A 22,652-nucleotide genomic window follows, 5' to 3' on the forward strand; every position below is an offset into this window, starting at 1 on the left:
TGTCTTGTGTGCAACATATCGCAAGGGGACTTCCGGCGAGGAAAAACGGCAGGCGCCACGGCAGCGGGCAGCTCCTAAAGCCAGCCAGAGCCAACTGCGCTACCAGGCTGGCTCCAGGCTGCTGACTGCCCCTGCTGCCGAAGGGGAACCGGGGACGTCCGACGGTACAGTTCTCCTGCCCCCTTCCCCCTTTGTTTTGACAGATCGGGGGAGGTTCGGGAGTCACGAGTGGGTGGCCGTTGCCCAGGAGGGGCACAAGGTGGGCAATTTCTCTGCCGGGCAAGGTGCAAAGCCCTTCTTTCGCACCCTGTGAAACCCTGATGAGGAACGGTTGAGGGAGCTGGGGATGTTTAGCCTGGGGAAGAGGAGACTGAGAGTAGACCCAAGAGCCACCCCTCTTTTCCTCCCCACAGCGCTGCCTCCGTTCCAGTCGCCCTGGCGCCGGATCTGCCCCACCAACCGCCTCGTCTTGGTCCTGATGGGATTCTGCTTTGTCTTGACTCTCTCGGTGGCTCTGCTGGGCATCCAGAGTGAGTGATGGGCGCCACAGCATTGGGGGAAAGGAAGCGGGGGATTGGGTGCACAGAGGCCGGCTTCCCCAACCTGGTGCCCTCAGCCTCCAGAAATTTGGGACTGCACCTCGCTAGGGCATGTTGAATTTTTCAGCTTAGGGGGTCCTTAAAAGTTGTGAAATGGCTCAGGAATTCCATTTTGGTTAGATGAATATGAATTTAGTTTTGCTTGGTAAGTAAACTGTGTGGGAAATTGCAGAGAAATCATTAGAAAGGATTGCCACGTACTTGCAGTCATATTATTATTATTATTAATTATTATTATTTAGCATTGCTCGACATTTTCACACAGAGAAAACATTTTCACACAGAGAAAACATTTGCTCAGTTTGGGAATCAAAACGGTTTCAGGTCGGTCTTCCTGTGCTGATCTATGTACATGCTTGGTTGGTTATGAACATTTAGCATATATCTAAGACCTCAAAAGGGACGCAGGTGGCACTGTGGGTTAAACCACAGAGCCTAGGACTTGCCGATCAGAAGGTCGGCGGTTCGAATCCCCACGACGGGGTGAGCTCCCGTTGCTCGGTCCCTGCTCCTGCCAACCTAGCAGTTTGAAAGCATGTCAAAAGTGCAAGTACTGTAGATAAATAGGTACCGTTCCGGCGGGAAGGTAAACGGCGTTTCCGTGCGCTGCTCTGGTTCGCCAGAAGCGGCTTAGTCCTGCTGGTCACCCGGAAGCTGTATGCCGGCTCCCTCGGCCAGTAAAGCGAGATGAGCTCTGCAACCCCAGAGTCGTCCATGACTGGACCTAATGGTCAGGGGTTCCTTTACCTTTACCTAAGACCTCAAAATTCCTATCACACTGTCCTGAATCTCTCGACATTCATCAGATGCCCACATTTCCAGGGGAATGTTTTCGCCTGGCGCCTAAAGACATTTGTGTGTGTGTGTGTGTCCTCCCTCCTTCCCTTTTCTGTTTTTTGACAAATTAAAAAAGGACCCCTGACCATTAGGTCCAGTCGTGGCCGACTCTGGGGTTGTGGCGCTCATCTTGCTTTATTGGCCGAGGGAGCCGGCATCCAGCTCCCTCCCGGGTCATGTGGCCAGCAGGACTAAGCCGCTTCTGGCGAACCAGAGCAGCGCACGGAAACGCCGTTTACCTTCCCGCCGGAGTGGTACCTATTTATCTACTTGCACTTTGACGTGCTTTCGAACTGCTAGGTTGGCAGGAGCAGAGACCGAGCAACGGGAGCTCACCCCATCGCGGGGATTCGAACCGTGACCTTCTGATTGGCAAGTCCTAGGATCTGTGGTTTAACCAACAGCGCCACCCGCGTCCCTTTTTTGACAAATTAGATGCAGAACGTATCTCTACTGGATTTCATTCTGGGGTTTTTCAGGGGATGCCCAGCTTTCTCACTAATTAAAAAGTTCCTCTTGAACCTCCGCCCGGCTTCCTCCATCGCTTCCAATTGCTCTGACCTTAAAGTGCTCCAACCTGGAGGAAGGGATTTCAAAGCTATGAAACTGCCAAAATGGAAAAAAATTCATTACAGAGCTCGCCTGGGACGCCGCCTTCTTGCTCCCACTGCGCCAATTAATTAACTTCGCCTTGCCAAGCGGTGGTTTTATCATCGCTGTTCCAAGGGCCCCAAAACAGCTTATCTTACAGACATCGTCCCTCTTAATTGAATTGCCACCACCTGCATTTTCCCCCCTTTACCAGTAATAAAATTTGCAAAGTCTTGGGAGGTTGGGAGGACAGGGCATTTAAAAAAATAAAAATAAAATAAAGAAACGTGTCTGTAGGCAAGCTACCTGTCTGGAGACAGGGAGAAGGATTCCCTCTAGCCCCTTTAATATAGGTCAGTGAGAGATTTTACTTTCTTGGGCTCCATGATCACTGCAGATGGTGACAGCAGCCATGAAATTAAAAGACGCCTGCTTCTTGGGAGAAAAGCGATGACAAACCTAGACAGCATCTTAAAAAGCAGAGACATCACCTTGCCAACAAAGGTCCGTATAGTTAAAGCTCTGGTTTTCCCAATAGTGATGTATGGAAGTGAGAGCTGGACCATCAAGAAGGCTGATCGCCGAAGAATGGATGCTTTTGAATTCTGGTGCTAGAGGAGACTCTGGAGAGTCCCATGGACTGCAAGAAGATCCAACCTCTCCATTCTGAAGGAAATCAGCCCTGAGTGCTCACTGGAAGGACAGATCCTGAAGCTGAGGCTCCAAGACTTTGGCCACCTCACAAGAAGAGAAGACTCCCTGGAAAAGACCCCGATGTTGGGAAAGATGGAGGGCACAAGGAGAAGGGGACGACGGAGGACGAGATGGTGGGACAGTGTTCTCGAAGGGACCAGCATGAGTTTGACCAAACTGCAGAAGGCAGTGGAAGACAGGAGTGCCTGGCGTGCTCTGGTCCAGGGGGTCACGAAGAGGCGGACTGGCTGCTGTCACCATCTGCAGTGATCATGGAGCCCAAGAAAGTCAAATCTCTCACTGCCTCCATTTCTTCCCCTTCTATTTGCCAGGAGGTGATGGGACCAGTGGCCATGATCTTCGTTTTTTTGATGTTGAGCTTCAGACCATATTTTGCGCTCTCCTCTTTCACCCTCATGAAAAGGTTCTTTAATTCCTCCTCACTTTCTGCCATCAAGGTTGTGTCATCTGCATATCTGAGGTTGTTGATATTTCTTCCGGCAGTCTTAATTCCGGCTAGGGATTCATCCAGCCCAGCCTTTCGCATGATGTCTAATTCTAATTCTATGATTCTGCAGTTCTTATGTTTGTAAACTGTGGTGAAGGGAGTGTGTCAAGCAGGAGACGAGTGTGCGCCAAGCATCTGTACCAAGAAAGAAGGGGTGAGCGTGTGTGAAAGGCAAAGAGCCGAGTTCAAATTTTGCTCTTCATCTGCTTCCCACCAGGGGCTCGTTTTAGCGGAGATCAAGGGGCGGCGAAGGAAGCTCTCAAGAGTTTGAACCTGACGGTGAAAGCAGGGCTCAGCAGCATCCAAGAGAAGAGTAAGTGAGGGGATGGGAGGAACAGGAGGAGGTGCTGAGCCCCAGTGGTTAGAGCGGGTTGCACAGAGACATTGGGCATCCTTTTATTGGTCTGCTGCCTTCCCACAACCAAAGCCCTTTCGCCCTGCACGTCAGCCACCAAAAAGCTCTCCCAAAAAGCTTGCAAAGGTGGTCTCTGTGCTTCAGCATCCGATCTGAAAGATGCGACACACAAGGAAAGAGGATTGGGGAGGGAGGAGGAAAGAAGAAGAAGCGCAAACAGGGGCAAGTTTTTCACATCGCCGTCGTGTTTCCGATTCCAGGGAATGACACCAGAACGAAACTGGCCGCGCTGGAGAAAACAATGAACGACCAGGTTTCGAAGATGGAGAAAGGTGGGTGGCCCCCCTGAACGATCATGCAATACGTGGTGTGGGTGCGAGACCCCCTTCCCCGTCTCCTTTTTAAAAAAAGCATTTTTATTAATTTCCCAATAAAAAGCATCCAATTAATATATCCAATCATAATCCAATTAAAATAAAAAAAGACCAAATTATAATCCAAATTATAATTGTTGATTTTTTGGAGCTCCCCATAGTCCGGACCTCTGAAGCATAGCTCCACCTCTCAGTCCTGCCTCTCCCCGTTGTGTCCATATTTCCCACATCTCGATTTTAACGCTTTAAAATTCTCCGTCCCCGGCTCCACGATTCTCAATCGTGTCAGACATCATCTATCCTTTCATCTGTCGAATACAGCTTTATTTGTGTGTGTATATATATATATTTCCAATGGCTCCTTTGCACCTTGCTGATTCCAACAGGGCGCTTTGTAATCTTGGTTGGCGAGGGGCGGGAGGAAAGCACACCAGAGCTCAGACCTTGGGGCTGGCAAACAAACGAACAAAGACCTGAGCTGCGCTTCTGGGAAAAGCAAAGCATCCTTCGCTGAACCTGAGTTGCTGTGATGGCCTGGGATTCGTACTCAGAGGCTGAACCTGAGGAATCCCAGCCTGCACAGGAGTCCCCGCCTCCAGGGCCGGCTGAGCCGGGGCTGGGGCCTGAGCCTGAAGGGTCCTCACCTGTGCTGGGTCCTCAGGTGCAGGCACCAGCTGAGTCTGCTCTGGCTCCGGAGGTGATGGAGGACCCATTGCCTGCAGGTGCGCCTCTCCCAGCCCTGTCAGGGGAAGGTGAGGTTGCCTCTGGGTCTGGGAACCCTCCAGACTCTCCTGAGCTGCAGAGGCTCAGGGCAGAGAGGCGGAGGGAACTAAGTTCCCGCAGGAGGAGTGCTCGCCTCCAGGCCAGGAGAGGCGAGTCACCTGTGGACCGGGGCCGCCCTATGCCTCGGGGCAGATAAAAGCCAGCCAGCCCCAGTCCCAAGTTGCTGGAGCAACATTGTTGGTAGCCAGTTCCTGCCTGCACCCTATCCTGCTTTTATGCCGGAGCTCCTGACCTCACCCGATTCCCGGCCTTGGACCCAGCTTCAACGGACAGCCTCCATACCGCACCCTCGACTTCAGACTGGACTCGGACCTCGCCTCTTGGTTAGCCCCCAGGACCAGCACAGTCGCTCTGGCCTCAGATACTAATAATAATAATAATAATAATAAATTTTATTTATATCCCGCCCTCCCCAGCCTTAGCCGGGCTCAGGGCGGCTAAAAACAATAAACAGTACAAAAAGTTCCGCATAAACAACACTCAAAAATCATTCATTCTAAAATTAATTAATTAAGATCTCGCCGAGAGACCTGCGGCTCCGCTGTGCTAGCTCGGGAGTTTGGTGGGCCCAGGGCCGTCTCACCCATAGGTGCTAGGGGTGCGGGACACCCGGGTGCCGGGCTCTCAGGGGCGCCAGGCCGGAAGTCTGGGGCCGAGATTTGGAGTCTGGGATTGGGAAGAGTCGACAGCCGCTGCCGAGCAAAGCTGAGCCTGTCAGAGCACTGCAGCTACTGTGCACCTGGGATTACCGCCCAGCGCATTCTGCTCACATGAAGGACCTGGCTTTGCTCAGTTGCCGCTGCGATAAGAATTTTAAGGTCTTAGATATGTAATAAAGGTAAAGGGACCCCTGACCATTAGGTCCAGTCGTGGCCGACTCTGGGGTTGCAGCGCTCATCTCGCTTTACTGGCCGAGGGAGCCGCCGTACAGCTTCCGGGTCATGTGGCCAGCATGACTAAGCCGCTTCTGGCGAACCAGAGCAGCGCACAGAAACGCCGTTTACCTTCCCGCCGGAGCGGTACCTATTTATCTACTTGCACTTTGAGGTGCTTTCGAACTGCTAGGTTGGCAGGAGCAGGGACCGAGCGATGGGAGCTCACCCCGTCATGGGGATTCGAACCGCCGACCTTCTTATCGGCAAGTCCTAGGCTCTGTGGTTTAACCCACAGCGCTACCCGTGTCCCCATAGATATGTAATACATGTTCATAAATGTACCAAGCAAACACGTACATAACTATATAAACCAAATGTCTGAAAACCCCACAGAAAAAAAGTCCTGAACAAATTGACCTCAATTATTTCTCTGCAAGGACAAAGTGGGAAACCTCCCCATTTTCTTTTCCCTTCACAAATCCTGTCTTAAGGGCACATTTAAGATACTGGCTCAGGAACTAAGTATTTATCATTACAAAAGACTGGCCAGGCTCCCCAGGCAATCCAATCAAGTGACCATTAAACAGGTAACCTGTCAGATAAACAAGTCACTCAGATTTCTGCTGTAGACCACCCTTTCTGTGATGTAGGTATGATGTATCTGGGGGGTGGTCTTTGGTTACACCCCTTCTGTGATGTGTGGATAATGTATGGAGGGGTAGTCTTGAGCTCCTTCGACCTAAAGAAAGGTCGACAACTCTGGGCAACCTGGCGGGGGGGGGGGCACTGGGCAGATCTTTGGACCCCGGTGCCGCCTTCCTCAAGGTGCTCAGGATTTGGCCAGGAAGAAAGTGTGCAGCTCAGGGGCGCAGCGGCGTCTCTCCCTCGCTCCCTTTGCAATACGCTCCTTTATCCCCTGTCTTTTCTTCCAGTCAAGAAACAAGTCGAAGGCCAGTTGGACACCTTAAAGCAAGACTCGAGAGCTTTCCGCTGTGAGCTGGTGGAGATGAGAAGCAACGGTAAGAGATCGCACATTTATTTCATCTCCTTTAAAGAAAAGGGCACATTCTACTCACGTAAAAACACGCTGATTCCTGGACCGTCCGCGGGCCGGATTGAGAAGGTGATTGGGCCGGATCCTGCCCCGGGGCCTTAGTTTGCCTCCCCATGCTATACTCTTGGATACCCCATAAGGGGAAAAGGAGCAGTTTTTTCTTATAACAGTGCTGAAAACATTTCCCCCCCTCCCACAGAGGTGGGGGGTTATGGGTTGTAGCAGGAACCCCCCCCCCCAATCATTCAGTTTGTACAAACTTCACACACTCACACTCACACACACACACACACACACACACACACACTACATACGCTGCACTTCTGTTATCAATTCATAGAAAATCAACCATACATTGGATTTGCACTGTTCCACTTTTATTTGACTCCATGAAGGAAGGACTCCAAAATGGGGAAGGTTTGCTACAGGCCACCATAATCCCTTCACCATCCCAGCACATCCACAGGAGCCCTGCCCAGTTGCTATGCCAACCCTGATGGTCCTAGGCAGAAGACCATCAAGATCACAAAGAACTTGCATATGGGAGTGGATTCAGCATGGACTGGAACAAAGGACAATGATCAGATCTTCCCTCTGGGGGCAGGAAACTGCCAACTCCCCTTTGTCTCCTGGAAGTGACTCATGGGAGGGGGAAAGGAGGAACCAGCCAGGTGACAAGACACTCAGGTTACCTCCACAACTCCTCCCTCAACCCCTCCTTTCTGTGATGTATGCATGATGTTTCTGGGGGTGGTCTTGATCTACAGGGTGGGAATTTCAAAAGTCTTTATAAGGTCTTGCACACCATTTTTTCTGGGTCCTTCCTCTCTCCTGCAAGTGAGGGGAGCACCCTGTTGCAAGAGATCAATAAAGGCCAAGCCTACAGGCTGCTGTTTTGCTCCAAGTTATCCTGGTTGGTGTCTTTGTTTTTGTCCAAGGGAGCCCTCGGATTTTCCCGTTAACAGGGTGCAGTTCTTGCAAGCAGGTAACAACTCCTCGAACCTTTCCTCTCCCCTCCTCCGTCCGCTATAGGGAGCAAAACCGGGTGCTGCCCCAAAGGCTGGAAGAATTTCGAGGAAAGCTGCTATTGGATGTCTCAGGACGCGGCTTCTTGGAACCAGGCCAAGCTGGACTGCGAGAAGAAAGATGCTCACTTGGTGATCATCAACTCGCCGCAAGAGAAAGTAGGTGGGGGGTGGGGGGGCCTCTCCCCGGGTGGGGGGTGGGTGGCAAAGGGAGTCAGGTCCTTGTGCGCACCTGTGGACGTGCCGGTCCTTGAGGTGCGTGTGTCGGCACTTTTTCCTCTTTGCCGATGGGCCCGCTCTCACTTAGATGAATTCCCCCCACCTCACTGAACAACCCTTTACCTGAAGGTTTCTTTTCCTTTTGTAATAAACAAAAATCTGCCCTTATTCCCTTATGGGGGACACAAGAGCCCTAATAATAATAATAATAATAATAATAATAATAATAATAATAATAATAATAATAATAAATTTATTATTTGTACCCCACCCATCTGGCTGGGTTTCCCCAGCCACTCTGGGCGGCTTCCACAAAGACCAAAAATACACTAATATGTCATACATTAAAAACTTCCCTGAACGGGGCTGCCTTCACATGTCTTCTAAATGTTAGGTAGTTTATCTCTTTGACATCTGGTGGGAGGGCGTTCCACAGGGTGGGCACCACCACCGAGAAGTCCCTCTGCCTGGTTCCCTGTAACTTGGCCTCTCGCAATGAGGGAACTGCCAGAAGGCCCTCAGAGCTGGACCTCAGCGTCCGGGCAGAACGATGGAGGTGGAGACGCTCCTTCAGGTCTACTGGGCCGAGGCCTTTGCAGGTTCTCCATCGGTAGGAGAAAATAACAGAGGCCAACCAGAGAATATTGAGAAGCAAAGCAGCTCGTAAGCCTGATCTTTATTGATCTGCTGTGACAGGGTGCTCCCCTCACACGCAGGAAAGGAGGAGGACCCAGAACAAAGGTGTGCCCCCCCTTATATAGACATTTGGCCCTGTAGCCCAAAACATCATACCTACATCACAGAAGGAGCTGGTCTACAGCGGAAATCCTGTCTGCCAGGGTACCTGATAATGGTCCCTGATTGCTTTACCTGGGCAGCCTGGCCATTCTTTTGTGATGGTTAATGCTTTAATTCCTCACCCTATTCCGACACAAATAACCCCTTAACACAGGTAAGCAAAAGACAATGGAGTCGTCTAATGGTCAGGGGTACTTTTATCTTTACTTTTTATTCTCCTGTGATGTAAGTTGTGGGCCCCGCCTGCTAGCCTGCTCCCTAAAATATCACAGGTTTGCTCCTTTCTATATATAGGGTGCCTACATTCTGCATGTTCAAACGGCTTGAGGTACCTATGAGGTCCATAAATGACCATATGGCATATATTCAACACAAAAAAACAGCGGCAATTTGTTGTTGGCAAAGGACAGCTGGACATAGAAAGGGCCCCATTACCTTCAGTGGCTTAGGGCTTCGTCAAACCCCAATCCGGCCCTGTTCTCGCTAATAAAGGGTTAACTCTGACTTTGAACGGTGTGATTTATTGCCTGTTTGCTCTTTGACATGCAGCGACGTTTTTCTCTCCCCCCCTCCAGAGATTCGTGAGTCAGCGCTGGAGGTCTGTTGACATATGGATCGGCCTGACGGACGTGACGGGAGTCTGGAAGTGGGTGGACGGGACTTCTTACATGCTCCAGCAAGAGTGAGTTTGATGCCCCATGCACAGACGCGGCTATTTCCCACTCCACCCAACCCTATGCAGTGCTGTCATCGCAGCTAAAGAAATCCCCCAAAAGCAAGGAAGGATTGCATCCCAAAAGCAAGGAATGATTGGACTCTGATTAATAAAATACACACGAGGCTTGACCAGCAAGACTCTGGGAGAAAGTGCCAATAATACTAATAATACTAATACTAATACTAATAATTTATTATTTATACCCCACCCATCTGGCTGGGTTTCCCTAGCCACTCTGGTCGGCTTCCAGCAAAATATTAAAATACAGGAATGCATCAAATATTAAAAGCTTCCCTAAACAGGGCTGCCTTCAGATGTATTCTAAAAGTTTGGTAGTTCTTGTTCTCTTTGACATCTGGTGGGAGGGTTTCCACAGGGCGGGTGCCACCACCAAGAAGGCCCTGTGCCTGGTTCCCTGTAACTTGGCTTCTCACAGTGAGGGAAACGCTAGAAGGCCCTCGGAACTGGACGATGGGGGTGGAGACGCTCCTTCAGATATACTGGACCGAGGCCGTTTAGGGCTTTCAAGGTCAGCACCAACACTTTGAATTGTGCTCGGAAACGCCAAAGATAACATTCAAATTTTAATCTTTGTTGGACACACCCAGAGTGGTGGGGGAAACCCAGCCACATGGGCTGGGTACAAATAATAAATTATTATTATTATTATTATTATTATTATTATTGGGACGCAGGTGGCGCTGTGGGTTAAAGCCTCAGCACCTAGGACTTGCCGATCGAAAGGTCGGCGGTTCGAATCCCTGCGGCGGGGTGCGCTCCTGTCGTTCAGTCCCAGCGCCTGCCAACCTAGCAGTTCGAAAGCACCTTCGGGTGCAAGTAGATAAATAGGGACCGCTTACTAGCGGGAAGGTAAACGGTGTTCCGTGTGCTGCCCTGGCTTGCCAGAGCAGCGATGTCATGCTGGCCACGTGACCCGGAAGTGTCTGCGGACAGCGCTGGCTCCCGGCCTATAGAGTGAGATGAGCGCACAACCCTAGAGTCTGGCAAGACTGGCCCGTACGGGCAGGGGTACCTTTACCTTTACCTATTATTATTATTATTATTACTTCTGCAGCACACCAATCTAGCATATGGCGGCTGTTCCCAGCTCTGTGCTTTATGGCAAAGTTGCAGCAACAGAGGACAATTCCCATTCTGCCAGTTTATATACCTTCCCCTGGCAGGCTGTGTACCTGCAGCCGGAGACGACACCTTCATGGAAATGTCCTATGCTCTTTTCTTTTCATTCCCCCTCTGGCTCTGGTGCAGGAGAGGCTGGGCAGCGCCTGGTCCTACACTTTCCTGGCCTGCCTCTTCTTCCAACCCCTCCACCCTCCCGCTCTGAAACTCCCCCCAACCCCTGATTCTTGCCTCCTGGCCAGCGCAGTTCCCCACAAACCACCCCCCTCTCTCCCCAGTCAGACTCCAGCTCTCTGCCCTAACTCACAATATCCTCAGCATCCTGCCTCAGGGCTCAGCTTATGTTAAGAAAGAAAGAAAGAAAGAAAGAAAGACGATATCTCACTTTTACAGAGCGTTCCAAGAAAGGCAATTTACATTGTGCGTTTAAATTCTGGATGCGGAGATTTTAACGCCCGTGTAATTTACTCTCATGCTCGTAAGCTGCTTAGACTGTTTTGGCACTAATAATTAATGCCGGAATCCTTCTGTCTCGGGAGAAAATGTAGTTGTGTACTTTTCGGGGTGAAGTCTTGTATCTACTGGGCCGCCTCTCCTGGTATGTCCCGCGGAGGACCTTACTGTCTTCAAACAAAAACATCTTGGAGGTCCTGGGCCACAGGGAGCTTAGGCTGGCCTCAACCAGAGCCAGGGCCTTTTCAGCCATGGCCCCGACTTGGTGGAACGCTCTGTCACAAGAGGCTGCCTTCAGATGTCTTCTGAATGTAAAGTAGTTGTTTATCTCTTTGACATCTGATGGGAGGGCGTTCCACAGGGCAGGTGCCACCACCGAGAAGGCCCTTTGCCTGGTTTCCTGTAGCTTTGCAAGAAGGCCCTCGGTGCTGGACCTCAGCGTCCGGGCAGAATGATGGGGGTGGAGATGCTCCTTCAAGGATACTGGGTCTTTGAGGCCATTTAGGGCTTTCAAGGTCAGCACCAACACTTTGAATTGTGCTCGGAAACGTACTGGGAGCCAATGTAGGTCTTTCAAGACCGGTGTTATGTGGTCTCAGCGGCCGCTCCCAGTCATCAGTCTAGCTGCCGCATTCTGGATTAGTTGTAGTTTCCGAGTCACCTTCAAAGGTAGCCCCACGTAGAGCGCATTGCAGTAGTCCAAACGGGACTGTAAAACTCTGCTAAGTAAAAGAACTTGCTAGCACAAGTTAAAAGTAAAGGTAAAGGGACCCCTGACCATTGGGTCCAGTTGTGGCCGACTCTGAGGTTGTGGCACTCATCTCACTTTATAGGCCGAGGGAGCCAGTGTACAGATTCTGGGTCATGTGGCCAGCATGACTAAGCCGCTTCTGGCGAACCAGAGCAGCATACGGAAACGCCGTTCACCTTCCCACCGGAGCGGTACCTCTTTATCTACTTGCACTGGTGTGCTTTTGAACTGCTAGGTTGGCAGGAGCAGGGACCGAGCAACGGGAGCTCACCACATCACGGGGATTTGAACCTCTGACCTTCTGATCGGCAAGCCCTAGGCTCTGTGGTTTAACCCACAGTGCCACCCGCGTCCCTAGCACAAGTTAGGAAGGATATTAATAAACAATATATCCTCTCCTGCCTTCCTGAACATTCCCACACAGAGATCCTTTACCTTTACCTTTCCTTTTTTCTACCTAAATTGGAGAACAACATCTCTATAGTATAGTGTATTTTATAGTATAGTATATAGTATAGTATAGTATAGTATAGTATAGTATAGTATAGTATAGTGTATTTTAAAATGCGTTTTCAGAGTTTTTAGGGGTTTTTATAGTATAGTATAGTGTATTTTGAAATGGGGTTTCAGAGTTTTTAGGGGTTTTTGAATGTTTTATGTAGTTTTTCAATTTCATTGTTCTGTATGGGACAGTGACAATAAAGATATCGTATATCGTATCGTATATCGTAACATCAGCGACGCATTAAATGTCTTCCCCATCCCTCCTTTCAAGAACACTGCAAATGATGGATTTTTTTGGTTCTGTTGTTTTAGGGACTGGGCTGAAGGGCAGCCGGACCACTGGTACGGCCACGGACTGGGAGGCGGAGAGGACTGTGTCCAGGCTTATTCCAACGGCCTTTGGAACGACAACCACTGCTCTCTCCGGTTCTCTTGGATGTGTGAGATGGAGCTGGGCCTCTAGAGGAAACAGGAAGGAAGTTGGTACCTTTATGCACATGTGGTGGTACTGCGCCAAGATAAGAGAATTTTGGGACATAAGATACAAGGAACTCAAAAAGATCTTCAAATTCTCATTTCGAAAAACAACAACCCTGAAGCCTTTTTGTTAGGTATTATGTCCACTGATCTACAAAAACCCCCACAGAACCCTCTTTATGTACGCAGCCACAGCGGCGAGGATTTTAATAGCAAAAAAATTGGAAAGGCGATGCCATCCTCACAAAAACTGATTGGCAAGGAAAGACGATAGAATATTTGGAACTTGCAAGGATGACTGGGAGAATAAGAGGAAATTCCGGCCGGAAATTTAGTAAAGATTGGATAACGTTTAAAGAATATCTTTAAAAGTGCTGTAATAACACAAATCTCCTGACAGATTAGGATTGAATCTTGGAGTGTAAGGAAATTATGAAGTGAAAGTTTCTACTGATAATTAATGGGAAAGAATAATAAAAATGAAGTTGCCTATAGACTAGTAAGGTATAAAAAACACTGGTCCTGTTAGCTAGGGATGATGGGAGTTGTAGTCCCAAACATCTGGAGGGTCGGAGTTTGCCTAGGCCTGCCTTACATGACCACCACATATGATAAAAGGTACATTCCTTTTTCTTTACATTTGATTTATTTATGCTTCCATGCCGCAACCAACCGCTTTTTCCTCCTTTAAGTTCCTCCTTGACGGACACCTTGTCCGGGAAAAGCCTACTAGTCCTCATTGTAACTGAAGATGGAGAAGTCATGGTTGGCTTTTATACGGCTTAGGACCCATGTACCTACGGGACCTGGTATGTCCCACGGAGGACCTTACGGTCTTCAAATAAAAACATCTTGGAGGTCCCGGGCCACAGGGAGTTTAGGCTGGCCTCAACCAGAGCCAGGGCCTTTTCGGCTGTGGCCCCAATCTGGTGGAACGCTCTGTCCCAAGAGACCAGGGCCCTGCGGGACTTGACATTGTTACGGAAAAATCTGGGTGCGAGGCTGCTCTGCCACCCAGCTCATCGGACTAAGTCCGTGGGTCCCTGCGGAGGAAAATGAGCTCAGCCGGAGACAGGAGCAAGCAGCAGAAGATCCAAGTTTATTGCGCAACAGGTTCAAAATGGGATTGAACCTCGAGAATGGGGCGACACAAACTTTTGAAACTCCCTCCATGTCCCAGAATACAGTGCAAGAAACGTCATGAATACATAATGAGAAGGTTGGGTTTCACGGGTTGCATCATGAATATATTACACACGTCATGAATATGTTTACAGAGAGGTGGGGTTATATTGATTTACATTTGAGATAAGGGAGGGGGAATGTGCAGAGTGAGGGATATACATAAATAAACATTTCTTGAGTACCGGTGGTGGCATGACAATGGGACAGTGATATGCATCGTCTGCCACCTGGCATTGCCGGGAGGAAGGGTTTGGCAGGACGATCTGACAGGATTAAGAAGTTCCTGTGTACGTGACCTGTCGCTTCAGGGATTATGGAGGTCGGGGTGGCATCATGGAGTCCAAAGGGAGCTGAGTTGAATGACACCAAGAGCTAGGAAATCGGAGTTATGGTTGATTTTATATCAATTTCCAAAGGTTTTCTATGCTTTCTGACCCATTCCGTATTGGTGATCAAAAGCGGAAACAAAATGGACACATTGTAGCAAGAATGGATACATTTTGACAGTTTTACGAGGTCTCTGGTTTCGGATCCATTGTTCTCACAGTGGGGGGGCCGTCAGCAGCTTGTCAGTAGGTTAAATGAGGCGTGCAAGGGCTCCCTGAGCTAGCTCCTGCAGGACGAATGCACGGCTGTGATTGGCTAAAGCGTGGCTCGTTTTATGAATGGGGGATACAATATAATACGGTCGACTCACGTTAGGAATAGGGCGAGAGAAAGGCATAGGAAAGATGGGGCTTATTCCGCCCGCGTGAAGACAGGAAAGAGAGCCTTTTATTTACAAGGCAGGGGTACAGTGTGGTGCCTATGCAATGGTCCGGGAGCTGAGGGTTCGAGGCCGGCTGGGCACTGCAGGGGCCATCGCCTCGGACCCCTTCAGGGAGCGGTGAGGAAGGATGGGTACCCCCCCCCCCTGTTCCTTCCGTATCAACATCTTCCCGCAGGGCCTGCAAGACAGAGCTGTTCCGCCTGGCCTTTGGTCAATCCTTTGGCAATCCTCACAGAACTCTAGCCCAATGATTGCCATCAATTTGATTCTGAATTGATTTTAGAATGAATTGATTTTAGAATGTATTTCAATTAATTGATTGTGATTTTATGTAAACTGTGTTACTTTTATTGTTGTTAGCTGCTCTGAGCCCGGCTTCGGCTGGGGAGGGGGGGATATAAATAAAACTTTATTATTAGTATTATTTATACCCCGCCCTCCCCAGCCAAGACCGGGCTCAGGGCGGCTAACACCAGCTATAAAAACAATTGATTAAAATACAACTTAAAAACAAGATTAAAAAACAACATTAAAATGCAGCCTCATTTCAGTAGAAACTCAAATCAAATCATATAAAGTGCCTGGAAGTTCTAGTTCTTGTCGAAATCTCAAATTACATGTAATTCCCCCCACATTTTCGCCCTGCCCCAGAATGAGTTGTGTTAAAATTGTTAATTCTTTTTTTACTGAGCTGCAGTTACTGCCAAGATCATATGCGAAAGCAATTCTTTTGACAAAATTTCGCGCCGTCGAAAATAACCAATAATTTTGTACCGTGAGCGATTGCTTCTTTAAGCGATATTTGCCATTTCTGCTAGAATTAAATTGGACCTGGCCGCCATTGGCCGGCTGCATTTCCTGGTCCGCTATTGGCCGAGGGGCTTGCGCGTGTCATGGAATGTTCATGGGCTTTCCGACTGGGGAAGGTTCACACAAGACCAATGCGATCCTGTGCATTCACCGTTAGGCAGAGACCTGACTTTCCCTCATCCCTTTTAATTCATAAAACAGAAAATATATCTTGTTGTGAAGACAGAATAACTGAGATGAAGCAGGTCTGAGGCCCCGGCCCCAAGGGCAGAAAACCTGCAAGTTATGAACCTAAATAAATGCTTTTTTAAATCTTACAACCAAGTTCTGTTTGATTTTATGCAATAGATAAATGAAAATAAACAAACCTACGGTTACACAGGAAATCAACTGTATCTTTTACGAAAACAAATAAAGCATGATGAGATCATCTTCCGAAAGAAATGTTTGTTTGCCTTTCTTCAGACATGGGTCAGTTGCCTTTATTGTATTTATTCAGAATAATATTTATAAACTGTCATTAAAAATAATGTTATAAGAAAAAAACCTACTCCTTTTCCCTTATGGGGTATCCAAGAGCACGTGAAGAGTCCTTACGTGGGTTCCCTATTGGCAGGAAAAAATAACAGAGGCCAAGCAGAGAATATTGAGAAGCAAAGCGGCTCGTAAGCCTGATCTTTATTGATCTGTTGCAACAGGGTGCTCCCCTCACCACACGCAGGAGGGAGGAGGACCCAAACCCAGGTGTGCCTGCCCTTATATAGACATTTTAAATTGCCAGCCCTGGAGTCCAAGACCACCCCCAGAAACATCATACCTACATCACAGAAAAGGCGGTCTACAGCAGAAATCTGAGCGCATTGTTTATCTCCTGTCTGGCAGGCTACCTGCTAATGCTCACTTGATTGGATACTCTGGGGAGCCTGGCCAGTCTTTTGTAATGATAAATACTTAGTTCCTGAGCCAGGTCACAGGCTCACACCCTATTCAAACACAGACATACCCTTAAGACAGGATTTGTGAAGGAGGAGACAATGGGGAGGCTTTTCCATTTTCCTTTGACTTTGCATAGAAAACATTTGGTCAGTTTGGGAATCAAAAATGGTTTCCGGTTGGTCTTCCTGTGCTGATCTATGTACGTGCTTGGCTGGTACATTGATGAACATTGAACATAAATCTAAGACCTCAAAATTCCTATCACAGAACAGAATGCTGGACTAGATCAGCCCCTGGTCCAATCCTGCAGCTTCTGGGCTTCTGGAAGCTGACGGGAGTCGTAGTCCCAAACGTTTATAGGGTGCCAGCTTGGAAATGGGTGACACCCTACAAATGGTCAAGCATCTGGGTTTGTGTCCTGCCTTGACCACCCATCCCAGACCCCCCCCCCCCATGGCTGTGTTCATCCCTTTGGCCTTGCTGTTTGCCTTGGGGGGGGGGGGAGCAGGATGCCATCTCAGGGTGTTGTAAACAAAATCTGGCCTTTTTTCCCTTATGGGGTATCCAAGAGCCCATATAGAGTCCTTATGTGGGTTCCCTGTTGGTAGGAGAAAATAACAGAGGCCAACCAGAGAATATTGAGAAGCAAAGCAGTTAGTAAACCTGATCTTTATTAATCTGTTGCAACAGGGTGCTCCCCTCACCCCACGCAGGAGGGAGGAGGAACCCAGAATAAAAGTGTGTCCGCCCTTATATAGACATTTGAAATTGCCACCCTGGAGTCCAAGACCACCCCCAGAAACATCATACACACATCACAGAAAAGGTGGTCTACAGCAGAAATCTGAGTGCTTTGTTTACCTCCTGTCTGGCAGGTTACCTGTTTAATGGTCACTTGATTGGATACCCTGGGGAGCCTGGCCAGTCTTTTGTAATGATAAATACTTAGTTCCTGAGCCAGGTCACAGGCTCACACCCTATTCATATGTTAAATGTGCCCTTAAGACAGGATTTGTGAAGGAAAAAGACAATGGGGAGGTTTCCCACTTTGACCTTGCAAAGAAATAATTGAGGTCAATTTGTTCAGGACTTTTTTTTCTGTGGGGTTTTCAGACATGTGGTTTATATATTTATGTGCATGTAAGCTAGTATTTATGTGCATGTAAGCTAGTAAGCCTGATCTTTATTGATCTGTGGCAACAGGGTCCTCACTCCCCACACGAAGGAGGGAGGAGGAACCCAGAACAATGGCGTGCAAGGCCTTATAAAGACATTTTAAATTCCCTGCCCTGGAGCTCAAGACCACCCCTCCATACATCATGCATACATCACAGAAGGGGTGTAACCCAAGACCACCCCCCAGAAACGTCATACAGTGGTGCCTCGCAAGACGAAATTAATTCGTTCCGCAAGTCTCTTCGTCTTGCGGTTTTTTCGTCTTGCGATGCACGGTTTCCCATAGGAATGCATTGAAAATCAATTAATGCGTTCCTAGGGAAACCGCCTTCAGACCAGGTCCGGGGACAGTCTGTCCCCCGACCTCTTCTGAAGGCTGGGGGGGGGGGGACAAGGGCTTTTCTTCCCACTGCCAGCCTTCAGAAGGCTGTTCTGAAGGCTGGCGGTGGGAAGAAAAGCCCTTCTTCCCACCTCCCGCCCCGCAAGCTCCAGGGACAGGAGGGCTTTGCTGCCGACCGCCAGCATTTTAAAAGCCCCTGCTGTCCCGGGGCGATTTTAAAATGCTGGCGGGCGGGAGCAAAGTCTCCGCTGCCCCGAGGAGATTTTAAAATGCTGGGGGTCGGCAGCGAACGCTTCGCTCCCGCCCGCCAGCATTTTAAGATCGCCCGGGGCAGCGGAGAAGTCTCCGCTGTCCCGGGAAGGCAGGCGGGGGGAGCAAAGACTTTTGCCCCCGCCTGCCTTCAGAAGAGGTCCAGGACCTCGTTCCGATGCCCGGCGGCGGGGGGAGAGGTTCCCGCCCCCCCGCCCCGCTTCGGAGCAGCGTTCCGAAGCGGGGCGGCTGGGGCAGGTGTTCCCGCCCCCCCGCCCCGCTTCGGGGCAGCGTTCCGAAGCGGGGCGGCTGGGGCAGGTGTTCCCGCCCCCCCGCCCCGCTTCGGGGCAGCGTTCCGAAGCGGGGCGGCTGGGGCAGGTGTTCCCGCCCCCCCCGCCCCGCTTCGGGGCAGCGTTCCGAAGCGGGGCGGCTGGGGCAGGTGTTCCCTCCCCCCCGCCCGGCTTCGGACCACCGGGAGAAGCGATCTCCCCGCAGCCCCTTGCTTCAAAAGAGGTCCGGGGGCAGCGGGAAGTGCTTCCCGCTGTCCCCGGACCTCTTTTGAAGCAAGGGGCGGTGGGGAGAAGCGATCTCCCCGCAGCCCCTTGCTTCAAAAGAGGTCCGGGGGCAGCGGGGAAGAAGCGCTGCGCTTCCCGCTGCCCCCGGACCTCTTTTGAAGCAAGGGGCTGCGGGGAGATCGCTTTTCCCCGCAAACCCTTGCTTCAAAAGAGGTCCGGGGGCAGCGCGAAGCGCTTCCCGCTGTCCCCGGACCTCTTTTGAAGCAAGGGGCGGTGGGGAGAAGTGATCTCCCCGCAGCCCCTTGCTTCAAAAGAGGTCCGGGGGCAGCGGGAAGCGCTTCCCGCTGTCCCCGGACCTGGGGCTGCGGGGAGAAGATCGCTTCTCCCCGCCGCCCCTTGCTTCAAAAGAGAAGACCCGCTGTCCCCTGGGCAAGCTTCGTTTTGCGAAGCAAGCCCATAGGGAAATTCGTCTTGCGAGGCAACTCGAAAACGAAAAAACCTTTCGTTTTGCGAGTTTTTCGTCTCGCGAGGCGTTCGTCTTGCGGGGTACCACTGTACCTACATCACAGAAAAGGCGGTCTACAACAGAAATCTGAGTGCATTGTTTATCTCCTGTCTGGCAGGTTATCTGATAATGCCTTATGTGATTGCCTTTCCTGGTAGTCTGCCCATTCCTTTGAGATGGCGATTTCCCAATTCCTGAGACAATGGGAAGGTCCCCTCACCCCCTCCCACCTTGCAGAGAAAACATTTGGTCGGTTTGGGAGTCAAAATGGTTTCAGGGCGGTCTTCCTGTGCTGCTCCAGACATTGGTCCATTTATGAACATTTGTTTTATATATAAGACCTTAAATTTTTATTACAAGGGCAGAGGGGGCCAGTCCACCATCCCTCATACCTTGTGGGGGGCCACTATATTTTGAAAAAATAATAATGAACGAATTCCTGTGCCCCACAAATAACCCAGAGATGCATTTTAAATAAAAGGACACATTCTACTCATGTAAAAACACGCTGATTCCCAGACCGTCCGCAGGCCGGATTTAGAGGGCGATTGGGCTGGATCCGGCCCCCGGGTCTTAGGTTGCCTACCCCTGTTCTATACCAATTGACTATATTGTCTTGGTTTGTTGCTACGCTTTGAGCTTCTATTATTGCAGGATTGGGGCTAATGAAAAGCTCGTTTGCCTCAGTAATATTGATTGACTCCCTTCTCTAATTTTGTTCGTACAATATTGATTTATTTTATTAGCTGTATCGCCACCATATGTTCTTTATTCAAGAACTGTGAAACAATACAGGCTATATTTGTTGTTAGAACATTATTAACCATGTTTAAGTTGGCTCAGGGTCCAAGGCTGGCTGGGTTGGAGCCAGCGAAAGGATTTTCCCCTTCCCGGCAGCCGGAAAGTTCTAAATTTGGGCATGGCAGATGAGCGATGTTGACAGTTCAAAGATTGGGGGCGAGGAGTCCATAGCGAAAGTCTCCGTGGGGAAGGGCGACAGCAAACGGACCCATAGAGAGACAGAAAAAACAGGTAAAGAAGGTATTTTAATGTATTTTCAACCTTTGTTGGAAGCCGCCCAGAGTGGCTGGGGAAACCCAGCCAGATGGGCGGGGTACAAATAAATTATTATTATTATTATTATTATTATTATTATTATTATTATTATTATTACCACCCCTCTGGCCTGTAGATCCTCTACCCTAGGGTTACCAGATGTCCCCGTTTCCCAGGGACAGTCCCCGGATTTGCGAATAAGTCCCTGGACAAATTCCATCCCGGGAATGTCCCCGGATTTCATCTAATGTCCCCAGGAAACGCAGCAGCGGCAGTCTCAGCAGCCCGGAGCAGTTGGGTCTTGCTGGCTTCAGGAGCTGCTCAGACGTCCCCATATGACGGTGGTGCAGGGGCTCTCAGATGCAGTTTCCGGGCTGCCTCCACCTTCCCTGACCCCAGAAACTAAGCTGTGAAGGGCGGCTTCATGCTGCCTATCGGAGCAGGCTCCCAACTCGAACTTGCATGCAAGCAGGAGAGGGCAGAGATTGTTAGAATTCCTGCTCCGTGATTGCAGTCATGGGATTGTTGTCTTTCCCATATGTTTTGACTCCACAGAGTGGGAAGTGACGGAGACAGGATGTTTGTGTTACAGTGGTACCTCGGGTTACAGACGCTTCAGGTTATATACGCTTCAGGTTACAGACTCCGCTCACCCAGAAACAGTACCTTGGGTTAAGAACTTTGCTTCAGGATGAGAACAGAAATCGTGCTCTGGCGGCGCGACAGCAGCAGGAGGCCCCATTAGCTAAAGTGGTGCTTCAGGTTAAGAACAGTTTCAGGTTAAGAATGGACCTCTGGAACGAATTAAGTACTTAACCCGAGGTAAAGGTAAAGGTAAAGGGAGCCCTGACCATTAGGTCCAGTCACTCATCTCGCTTTACTGGCCGAGGGAGCCGGCGTACCACAGGTCATGTGGCCAGCATGACTAAGCCGCTTCTGGCGAACCAGAGCAGCGCACGGAAACGCCGTTTACCTTCCTGCCAGAGCAGTACCTAATTATCTACTTGCACTTTGACGTGCTTTCAAACTGCTAGGTGGGCAGGAGCTGGGACTGAGCAATGGGAGCTCACCCCATCATTGCGGGGATTCGAACCGCCGACCTTCTGATCGGCAAGTCCTAGGCTCTGTGGTTTAACCTGAGGTACCACTGTATAATAGGGGACGCGGGTGGCACTGTGGGTTAAAGCCTCAGCACCTAGGACTTGCCGATTGAAAGATCGGTGGTTCAAATCCCCGCGGCGGGGTGTGCTCCCATCGCTCGGTCCCAGCGCCTGCCAACCTAGCAGTTCGAAAGCACCCCTGGGTGCAAGTAGATAAATAGGGACCGCTTACCAGCGGGAAGGTAAACGGCGTTCCGTGTGCTGCTCTGGCTCGCCAGATGCAGCTTTGTCACGCTGGCCACGTGACCCGGAAGTGTCTGCGGACAGCGCTGGCTCCCGGCCTATAGAGTGAGATGAGCGCACAACCCTAGAGTCTGGCAAGACTGGCCCGTACGGGCAGGGGTACCTTTACCTTTACCTTACCACTGTATAATAAGCCAACTATGGCAAGAAGCCTGACACGCGTCTGTCAGGCAGGGTGAGCTAACTACAGTGGCACCTCGGTTTTAAGAACAGTCCGGTTTACGAACGATTCAGTTTACGAGCTCCGAAAACAGTGTCCCGGTTTGTGAACTTTTCCTCGGTCTAAGAACGGAACCCGAACTTTGGAAGGGCACCTCATTAGGGAAAGCGCGCCTCAGTTTAAGAACGGTTTCAGTTTAAGAAGGGACATCCGGAATGGATTAAGTTCGTAAACCGACGTACCACTGTAGTGTCTGTTTTTAAACTTGCACAGATCAGCAGTTTCAACGAGAAATCTTCACGTGCTCGCAGTTTGGGGCACACAGGACAGGAAGGGAAGCTAAAAAAGTTCTGTTTCTCTTGCCTGCATGAATATAGTTCCACTTTTTAAATTTTTGCCTGCCTGATAGAGGTTCCTCATTTCTGAAATAACCCTGTAGGAGGTTTTATAGTCTTTCACTATAAAAGCAGCCCCCAGCGGCTAATCGAGGCTTCCAGCCTTTTCAGACGTATCTCACTGGAGCACTGTGCGGTAAATAAATTGGACCTTCCTCGTTGAACCCGTGTCTGTCTGGGGAAAATCCTGCAGCAGCACGGGGTTGGACTAGATGACCCCTGGGTCCCTTTCGACTCAACGCTTCAACTCCCTTTGGGAGCCAATCCCAAGGGCTGCCTGTCAGTCCTTTTGAGGAGATAACGATCCATTTGCCGGAGAAACATTGATTGGTTCAAAAAATCTGGACGCAGTCAGGAAAAACGGATTGTTGTGTTTCCCCCCCACGTGCGTCCGGCTCG

At 50.0% G+C, this 22,652-nt stretch overlaps 1 protein-coding gene across 3 annotated transcripts in view; it reads left to right on the top strand.

Annotated features, from left to right (window-relative positions):
- LOC114582580 (asialoglycoprotein receptor 1-like) overlaps positions 1-13,234 on the top strand; it is a 33,656-nt gene extending 20,422 nt beyond the window's left edge. For 2 of the 3 annotated variants that reach the window (XM_028703706.2, XM_028703704.2), the window contains exons 4-10: positions 414-530; positions 3,446-3,541; positions 3,844-3,915; positions 6,548-6,634; positions 7,702-7,853; positions 9,287-9,393; positions 12,590-13,234. In XM_028703706.2, the coding sequence (XP_028559539.2) occupies positions 414-530; positions 3,446-3,541; positions 3,844-3,915; positions 6,548-6,634; positions 7,702-7,853; positions 9,287-9,393; positions 12,590-12,740 (782 nt within the window). In that variant the 3' untranslated portion in view covers positions 12,741-13,234. The remainder of the gene's footprint in view (positions 1-413; positions 531-3,445; positions 3,542-3,843; positions 3,916-6,547; positions 6,635-7,701; positions 7,854-9,286; positions 9,394-12,589) is intronic. The other variant, XM_077916798.1, reaches the window with a different exon arrangement.
- The last annotated feature ends 9,418 nt before the right edge of the window (positions 13,235-22,652 follow it).

This window comes from Podarcis muralis, chromosome 13 (genome assembly GCF_964188315.1).
Source record: "Podarcis muralis chromosome 13, rPodMur119.hap1.1, whole genome shotgun sequence".
Classification (NCBI taxonomy): Eukaryota; Metazoa; Chordata; class Lepidosauria; order Squamata; family Lacertidae; genus Podarcis; species Podarcis muralis.